Here is a 10,198-nt window from a genome sequence, read left to right as displayed (position 1 = left end):
GTTGGTTTATGCCACCTTGGTTTTGGATTTAGGAATGGGATGTTGAAAATTTTGATGTTGGTTGAAATTGAGGTTGAAGCAAATAATGTGATTTTTTTTTTGGTTATATATTATGGGTTTTTTTTCATTATCTTGCTTTTTAGTCCGACATTGTATCAAACGCTTCACTAAGTCAATCTAACTTAGTCTAGTCTAAGCCAATCCAGCTTAATCCCTGAAGTTAGTCCAGTCCGAGTTAGTCTGGTGCAACAAACGCACCTAGACTCTACAACTTGAATATCAAATCAATGCTCTACATGAAATTCTTCCACTCCCTTTTTGTGAAATTGAATACTGACCGTCAGCACAAATTCTAACTGGATTGATGGGTTTGGGTTGGTATCTAATTGATGACGACTGAATTGATAGACGGGGTTTTCAAGAAGCAACGTGTGAGGGCGATCAACTGAATAGACGATGCTGGAGTTGTAGAGTTAGTTTTCCTTAGGAGTTTCGTTCGACCGGATAGATGGGGATTCTCATTGAATATGTGGCTGACTTTTTATCATAAGTCTTAGTTGACAAAAAGTCTTTGATTCTTTCGTCGAGAGACAACCTTCTCAGTGAAGTAAGGTGTTCCATGATTGGTTACTCTCAGGTTACATTCAAATTTCAGCACACAGGCTACCCAACCACTTTTATGGTTAAAACACTCATTTCTTTTGAGTATCTTTGTACTTAACAATTTGATACCATTTCGGCGGACCTATATTTTCACCAATATATTTAAGGCTACCGTAATGATTTGCATAACCTCATCTTCAAGTTCTAAAACTCAAAGCCAAGAGTGTTCCTTCCTCAATCGAAGTCACTATACCCAAAAGCTAGCAGCCCATTCAATCACATCACCACATTCAAATTCTTCGCCCAACCAAGCTCAACGGTGAATTTGCATACTCGCATCAACATTTAAGTGACCATAGGACGTAATTAGCTCCTAGTTACTTTGCATGTGCGCCGCATATGCATTGTAACTTTTATGATCAACAATTACATATTACCAATCATTAAAATACACCAAAGCATACTAGAAAATCTCAGACCAAGGTAAATCAATTGCTCTGTCAATCTCCTAATTCAAGCCCTTCATGGTTTGACTTGCCTCTAGGATCAGCGTGTGTTTAGAATACCAACGAACAAGTAGATAGCGATGAACTAGCCGTTCAAGGAAAAGAATGAACAAGCAGTACCCATCAATTATTTTGGCAAATGCAGAGAAGGGCGTCCTTACAAGAAGATCCATAGTGTTCCGGAAGGTTGTTCCCTGTGTCTAAATTATCAGAGGTTCTATCTCAAATGTTGCAAAAGCAACCGCCACAAATTACAAAACTAAACATCAATCAACCAAACAAAAACAAAAGGCTTCCAATTTTGAAAGTTATAGCTGCAGCGTATATTGGATATCGTCTCTCCATCTCCCTCCTGAATTTTGGTCGATTCAAATCAGTGGTGGTCATCGGAATGGTCTGGAGATCCACCGGGTCCAACCACTTCAAGCTGTGGAAGCATCAAACGAAATAAATGAGAACAGTTCGGCCTAACTGGAAGCAAATAAGCAGCAGCATGTCCAATGCAAAATGATAGAGCAGTATGATCCATCATTTATCAAAACCCCTAAAGGATTTGACTGGAAAATCTCACACAACCTGTGTTGCATGAAATTGATTGACGCTGCCAAGTCTCAATAATGAGTCAATGACAGTCATGGATCAAAACACTACCAGCTGTTCCAAACACATTCCGTTGGATCATCATCCAAATAATAACATAAAAGTCCATATCTGGATTTGGACTCGTTTCCATCCAGTCCAGATCAGGAATCCCCCCAAAAAAATTAATCCATCAAGTTTAAGCCTCCACTTACCACAAAGTATTGTGCGCAGACTGGGCATTCATGTGGCTTGCCTTTCTCCAGCCAAAACCACACAACATCATGCTCATCCTCTGCAATTAAAATACAAAAAAAAAACATCAAAATGATACCAATTTAAATTCAGAAGAATCATTATTTTAAAACGAAGCAGTGAGCAAGCATAGATCTGCACATACAAGGAGAAGGGAAACAATGAACATAGAAGTACCTACCGCCTTCACCACCAGGGCACCCGACTATTCTCTTGTCGTAGTAGGACTTGACAACCGCAGGTTCTTCCTATAGGCCAAAATTTTATAAATTAGAATTTCATCTCTTTTTGTCCCCTTTTATAATAACATAAGGGACAAGTATACACATGAAATCATCATGGCCTCTGGTAAAAATCAAAAGCAAACTAATCCTCCTCCCTCCCTCAAAGGAGGTCCAGAACATATAAATTAAAAATCTAAAGATAGGGATGCGAATTGATTTAGTTCAGTTTTCCCCCACCACCATAAATCAAATCCAGATTCTTTTCCATTTTTTTTCAGACTCAAGCAATTCTTGTTATTCCACCGTAGGACCATATAAATGACCCCAAGGGGCCAAACCAACATAATAGCAACTGCTTTGAAAGTGCTCACACTTTATATCACAAATGGCCTTTGATGCATAGAAAATGAACATGTAGCCGACTATTTATATATGAAAAAATTAGTATTCTTTTCTCTTCTAGACCATGACAGATTCAAATTGATCATTAAAGAGCCAAACTGAGATGAACTAGGGGCATTTACAATAATTAAGAGATAGCAGTGCCAGACAGACAAACTGTGCTTACATCATATAATGATACAAATACAAGTGTTTTATAAGTGTTCATTTCACCAAAACCAAACAATTTGGTATAACATTGTCAGGATTAGAGCATCCCACACAAATTTGAAACAATCAACAGCCCATTTCATAAGAAATCCTAGATTACTTATTTGCATGGTTTCCCAAAACCAGACTCAATCAGTCCAGTCCAAAGTTCCAAACCCATTACTCAGAGACAGCTTGGTCTTTAGCTACAAAACCGGAAATAAAGTAAAATGACTTCTATACTTAATACTCAAAACTATGCTTTAGAAAATATGCCTCAAATTGTAGACAATTTGAACTTTGAATCGAAGACCCTATAGGTCCATTTAAGACACTTCCACATTTGATGCTTTGAGGTTACAGTTTTTAACTTTTTATATTATCTCCATAGTTCAACCTGGAACTATGTACATGAAAATAATTTATTATTACAAAAGTAAATATCTTAATATGTGGAGACAAGTCCAATTAGGAATTATGAAATTAACACTAACAGCTATGCATATCTCTTATTTAATAAAAGAATATGCTTAAATAGAATAAGAGAAACTATTTTATAAAAGTGAAGTACCTAGCTTTTTTCTTTTTTTTTTTTTCTTTTTTGCAAAGGCCCTTTACCAGTGGTGGAAAGGAGTTGAGCCCTTGCATGACGGTGTAGGTTTGAACCCCGTCGGTGGCTAATCTAACATCTCATATGATAAAATCTATCATTTGACCAAAAAAAAAAAAAAAAAAAAAAAGTATTATGCCCAATTGGGTGCAAATGTGAATGAATATACCAGATATGCTCAATTGGGTGCAAATGTTGAATTAGATAGTGCTACTTTGAAACCCAATGGTGTTTTTGGGTTCTGTCAGCATAGTGCATTTCAAGTAAGTGTCAATCACAGAAAATATACAAATAACAATACAATAAACATCACAGAACCCACAAAGAAATTCCTAAAGCAATTTACAAGAACAATCAGCTTCCACATGGTATATCTCGTGCTGAAGGAACCACAAATTAAGTCACAAATAACTTTGGAAACCGCTACGCCAAGATAATAAACTAAGCAATCTAAATTTCACAAGATAGCACTTACCTTTGTGCCAAAAGGACCAACAGGATGGTTGATTTCTAGAACATCCCTTCCCTGAAGACAAAGAACAAGAAAATGCATCGAACTTCTAAAACCCAAAGAAAATAAACGCTTGCATATCGATTAATGAAAATGACACATGAATTGAGTGTGAATCGTCAATCAGAACTCAACTACTCAACGCAATGACATAAAAATGAGCACACATCGTCAACCAGAATTCAACTGAGCAACAAAAATTAATAACCAAAGAAATAGGTAAAATTTGTCACTTCCTAACAAACTCATTTTCTTTTCCTACATTTTCTCATCAGCCAAACAGTTTTCACATTCCAAAACTACAATAACTTACAAATAATAATTATAAAAATTTAAAAAAAAAAAAAAAAAAAAAAAAAAAAAAAAAAAGTGTTACCTCAAGTTCAGCTTCAAGCTCCTCTCGCTCGTGGCCGGTGGCAATGGGCTGTACCTCCTCAACCTTCTTCACACCAGTCGTCGCTGCGACAAAACAAACAAATCAAAATCCCGCCCATCGGACAAAGATCTGAGAGGAAGATTAGGGTTTGCGACGAGTAAGTGGAAAAGATTACCAGCTTCGGCGGTGGTGCTGAAGTAGCTAGGGAGGAGAGGGAGGGGCTTGTGGAGGAGAGAGCGGGCGGGTCCAGCAGCCGATCGGCATGGAGCGGCTGCACTACCGGCGGCGGCTAGGGTTAAGGTTTTGAGCTGAGAGGAAGAGAGCAGTCTCCGCCACATGGTTCTTATTGTTGCGGTGGTGAGTGTGTGCGTGTGTGTTTTGATGTCAGGCCACCCCTTTGGTGTTGGAGGCGAAGAGATTGGATCTCTTGATCTCCTTTTGTGATATTTTCTGTTTGTTTCTCGAGAAAATGGGAATTTGATTAGGGACGGGAAAATGGTGGGAGGCTGGGTGGGAGGAGGCCAGAGGGTCTTCGGGCTTGTCCGGAAGAGAGGATGATGGGGCCAATGGGAGTAGGGATTCCCCTCGCACGTGGGAAAGTTGGTGTGCACGTGCTGGAATTTGCCAATTTAGTGTGGCCACTTTCGGTAAATGCACTAATGGTTAGGTTTCCGATGAAGATTGCTTTAGCCATTTCTTGCCCTATCCGTAGATATCATATGATCTGATATAAGTATAATTTTCAATATACATGTTCTCATATTATGTGAAAGAAAATTTTCAAATCTTACTAATGGAAAGAAATTTGGGTAGGGCACTTTGACCAGCTGTAAGGATGGGCATTTTCAAATAGAATGAGTCTTCTATATTTAGATATCATCTAATCTCATGTAGGTACAACTTTCAAATGCACACAGTCTCTCCCTTTGTGAAGGTAGCTTGACTAACTCGTTAGACAAGCTACCAAATCAAAATTTTCTCCACTAAATGGGGGGAAGTTCTAGTTTTGTAACTAGATTATGTCACTTTGTCTCCCCCTCTTTCTATCTTTGGTAGAATCTTTCCTATGTGTGGATGCCCGTATCATCAGACTCAAAGTAAGTGTGAAAAATGTGGGTTGGGTGAGTTATATATGTACGGTTATGCACTATGCTGGTCAAAAAAGATGGGCCAAGGGCTGATGGCAATCGTAAATCTGTTGGGCTCCATTGTAAGGGCAACACTTATCAACAATTTACTATCAATTGCCCATCAGAAAATTAAGTCGTTCCAAGGTACCTACAAGAATTTTCAGTCCCCAAAGAGTTATTACATATACAGAAGAAAAACAAATACTTTAGCTGCATCATTTTCATAAAGATCGAAAATCATCTTGTTTTGTTAAGATATGTGATTAACTTTACCGTTGAAAAGTGCAACTCTTTTAATAACTAAATAGAAATTTACAAGGATTTGTCACACACATACACAAAATAAACGCTGCTTCTAACAGAAACTCTATCTTTAGATTTTGCATTCTCTCAAAATAACAGTGGCCACGAAACCAGAAGTCACTCTTAGGAGGGGCCTTTAATTAAGACATATAAAAAAATTAGACCAAATAGCAACATGATTAATTTGAGGAAAAACTAAAGGTTTTTTTATTATTGGCATGAAAAATTCATCAAACAAGAGTGATGGGAATTAAAATTTTCTATGAAAAAAATTAGTGTTGGGATGATTATATCATAAGAATAGAACTTGTTAACAAGTTTTAATAAAAAGGAAGATTCGAATAAAAATTTAAATGTCATGGCTCATAACTATCACCATGAAATTTTACTTTCAACATAATTGAATCTTCCTCGAAATTGTATAGACCTTGTTTTATAGAAACAGACAAAAAAAAAGGAATTATGTTGTAGGTCTATTTAACTGAGCTATTCTAAGGAAATAGAGAGAGGGAAGCCGGCGGTAGTGAGAGAGGGAAGACAGAGATTTAATTGTGAGGTGTGTGTTGTATCACCTCATTGTGTCTTTATTTATAGTAGTAGGATAGGTAAAATCCTTACCCTTTTAGGATTACAACTCTTAATAGGTAATTAACTCCTAATAGGAATATAAAGATATTCCTAGATTCACTAGGATTTACACAATCACATTCTTATTCTAAATATGACTACAACACTCCTCCATGAGTGTGTAAATACTCAACAAACCATTGCATCAGATCTTCAACAAATAAGGTAGAATAGTTGATGAAGTCAGCGACACAATAGGCAAAATGCGAGTCTTAAATTTAAGAAAGTATTGATTGGTAGTAAAACTCACAAAACCTCGCCATGGTAAAACCCAAGGTGGGAATCGACTAAGAAGAAAAGTGAGAAGTATGCATAATATCTAAAACAAATATGAAACATGACGAAAGTAGTAAACTCAATGGAGTATGATCATCCCAAGATGGAATCCTCATCAAAACCTCATTAGGTAGCAAAAACCCAGTGGGAAAAATGCTCATAATCGTAGGAAAAAGAGTACATTAAGATCAAGTGAGTATGCTTCAGGATACTCCCCCTGAGTTAGACATAACTTCCAAATAAGAGAACTACAAGTGATTCAATTCAGATAATTTACGCATACCGATTCCTTGGACGAGCTTCTAAAAAGAAGACTTAAGCAATGACTTGGTGAAGGGATTGGCCAGGTTGTACTGGGAACGGATTTGCTTGACTTCAATGTTTTGATGTTGTGGTTGCTGATGAGAATAAAAGAACTTTGGTGCTATGTGCTTGGTGTTGTCTCCCTTGATGTATCCCTTATTTAACTGTTTGATACATGCTGCATTGTCTTCAAAGATCCTTGTAGGAAGGTCAACAACAGAAGTAAAACCACTAGTGCTTCAAATATGTTCCATGACGGCCCTCAACCAAAAACACTCACGCGATGCTTTATGCAAGGAGAGAATATCAGCATGGTTCGAAGAAGTCGCAACTAGCGTTTACTTGGTAGACCTCCCAGATATAGCAGTGTCTCCAACGATAAAGACATGACCTATTTGAGAACATGTCATATATGGGTCAGATAGATATCCAACATCTGCTTAACCAACAAGGAGAGAATCAATCCAAGAACCGAGAGGGGCGGCAACACTCGAAGATTCGCGGATATAGAACAAGCCCAAATCTATCGTACCCTTGAGGTAGCGGAAAATATCTTTAACTCCATTCCACTGCTTGCATGTGGGCGCATTGTTATATCCAGCTAAAAGATTAATAGCGAAGGAGATGTCAGGTTTAGTGCATTGAGCCAAGTACAATAAAGCCCCAATTGCACTTAGGTATGGAACTTCGGGTTCCAAAATCTCTTCCTCATCCTCATTTGGATGGAAGGGATCTCATTTAGCATTTAGAGTCCGAACAACCATATGTGTACTCGAATGCTCGCTTTATCCTCATTAAAACACCGCAACACATTATGGATGTAGTTCGATTGATGTACTAGGATTCCATCCGAACAATGCTCCATCTCTAGGTCGAGACAGTATTGAGTTTTCCCAAGATCTTTCATCTCAAATTCCGATTTCAAGTGCGCGGCAATTTCCTCAAGCTTTACAGGAGTTCCAATGAGGTTCATGTCATCGACATAAACTGCAATGATTGCAAATCCGGAATGTGACTTCTTAATGAACATGCATGAGCATAATTCATTGTTCACATAATCCTAACTTGTCAAATATTCACACAGACGGTTATACCACATTCGTCTGGATTGTTTCAATCCATAGAATGACTTCCTCAATCTAATACAAAAAGTGTTCCATGGTCTAGAACTATTTGAAGCAGTCAATGGAAGTCCTTCTAGAACTTTCATGAATATTTTCGTATCTAGATCCCCATAGAGATATGCAGTTACCACGTCCATAAGCTACATATTCAGTTTTTCGGAAGCTACAAAATTGATTAGGTAGCAGAATGTTATGACATCCATTACGGGGGAATACGTCTCCTCGTAATCAATCCCAGGGCCCTGAGAGAAGCCTTGCGCTACAAGGCATGCTTTTTATCGCACTATTTCATTATTCTCATTACGTTTCCTCACGAAAACCCACTTGTAGCCAACGAGCTTCACTCGTGGTGGTGTAGGAACAATAGGTCCAAACACCTTACGTTTCGCAAGCGAATCAAGTTCAACCTAGATTGCTTGTTTCTAGTTTGACCAATCTGTTCGACGTTGGCATTCATCAACGGAAATGCATGATGTTAGTAGTTATTGTGTACACAAGTGCATCATCGATGATCATCTCATTTCGATTCCAAACCTCATCCAATACTGCGTAGTAGACCGAAATCTCGTGATTGTCGGGAGGCCATTTTGTCTCATCTAAGACATGATCGTAATCTAGAATAACCTCATGTGTTAGAACGGATGAGTGAGCGATGGTCAAATTCAAACTAGGGTCACTAATTGGTGTACTCTTCCGAGGTTGTGAATTTTTTGAACCAAGGGGTCTACCATGCTTTAGGGTCCGAGCAGATGATTGGCTAGCCGCCAATGTGCTAGGCTACGTGGAAGATGCGATCTCCTTACCTTTAGGGACGGTTCGTCCTTCCCATGTGAGATGGTGACGCATGTAGGGTACATCTATCCTTGTTGGTGTGTTTGCAGCGAGTATATGTGATATCGTCACCTTTGCTAAATCTATAAAAGCATCTGGCATACTCTGAGCAACGCTCTGAAGATCTATCATTCGGTGCACCTCAGTTTTAGACTGAGCAGTGCGGGGATCTAAATGAGACATAGTGGGAGCATACCATGACAATTCGCGACGTTTTCCAGGAACGTTAGCATGCTTATCTCCCCGTAACGATAGGAAAACTGTCTTATCAAAGTGACAATCCGTAAAACGTGCAGTAAAGAGATCTTTTGTCAAGGGTTCTAAATAGCGAACAATTGATGGCGAATCATAATCTACATAGATTCCCATTTTTCTCTGAGGACCCATTTTGGTATGTAGTGGCGACGTTATTAACACATAGATTGCACACCCGAACACACGTAAATGTGACATCAGGCTCATATCCAGTAACCAACTGTAATGGTGAATGAGGTTGGGTAGAAATGGGCCTTAGGTAGACCAGCATAGCTACGTGCAATATTATGTAACCCCAGGCAGATACCTGCAATTTTGTTCACATAACCAAAGTACAAGCTATCAATTGATGGCGCTTTATGAAAGTTTCTCTCAGGCCATTTTGGGTGTGAACATGGGGTACCAGATGTTCTACTTCAATCCTTATTGACATGCAATAATCGTCAAAAGTCTGTGACGTAAACTCTCAAACATTATCCAATTGAATCGACTTGATCGGATAATTAGGATGGTGAGCCCTTACTTAATAATTTGTGTTAAGAGTTTCGCAAAGGCAGCGTTGCTTGTGGACAACAGGCAAACATGTGACCATTATGTCGATGCATCAACCAACACCATAAAGTATCTAAATGGTCCGCATGTTGGTTGGATAGGTCCACAAATATCCCCTTGAATCCTCTGAAGAAACTTAGGAAGGTCGTGAATAATCTTTATAATCGAGGGTTGAGTATTCAACTTCCCTAAAGAACACACTTTGCATGGCGGGAATCCAACGTAGGGAGGTAAATTCTTTCGAAACGTGGAGAATAGAGGGCCTTTTTAATGGTTAAGATGGTACCATTGAACAACATGATACGGGCCTTTCCGTATCCTTCAATCATGTTGGATGGGCCTGAGAAAGTTGTCAGAGGTGCTTTCTTAGGTAAAAAGTTAGTAAAATAGTGTCGCTTATGCAATATGGTGTGCGTGGTAGCATTATCAACCATACAACTAACTTCCCCACTAGACATATACCTAGAAATAAATTGATAGAATTAGTCACATGCATAAATATAATTCCATTCATTCGATTAATCAATTCGAGAAATAATATC

General features: G+C 38.5%; 1 protein-coding gene across 1 annotated transcript; it reads right to left on the bottom strand.

Moving 5' to 3' along the window:
- Positions 1-1,215: 1,215 nt before the first annotated feature.
- LOC137739480 (cytochrome c oxidase subunit 5b-2, mitochondrial) lies at positions 1,216-4,817 on the bottom strand. Its single transcript, XM_068479057.2, has 6 exons — positions 4,431-4,817; positions 4,256-4,338; positions 3,844-3,894; positions 2,125-2,191; positions 1,904-1,983; positions 1,216-1,536 (listed from the first exon to the last, which is right to left on the bottom strand). The coding sequence occupies exons 1-6, from the start codon at positions 4,591-4,593 to the stop codon at positions 1,483-1,485; spliced, it is 498 nt and encodes a 165-aa protein (XP_068335158.1). The 5' UTR covers positions 4,594-4,817; the 3' UTR covers positions 1,216-1,482.
- Between the last annotated feature and the right edge of the window lie 5,381 nt (positions 4,818-10,198).

The sequence above is a fragment of the Pyrus communis genome, chromosome 9 (assembly GCF_041283825.1).
Source record: "Pyrus communis isolate YQ-2024b chromosome 9, ASM4128382v1, whole genome shotgun sequence".
Classification (NCBI taxonomy): Eukaryota; Viridiplantae; Streptophyta; class Magnoliopsida; order Rosales; family Rosaceae; genus Pyrus; species Pyrus communis.
This window is presented reverse-complemented; position numbering and strand designations above follow the sequence as displayed.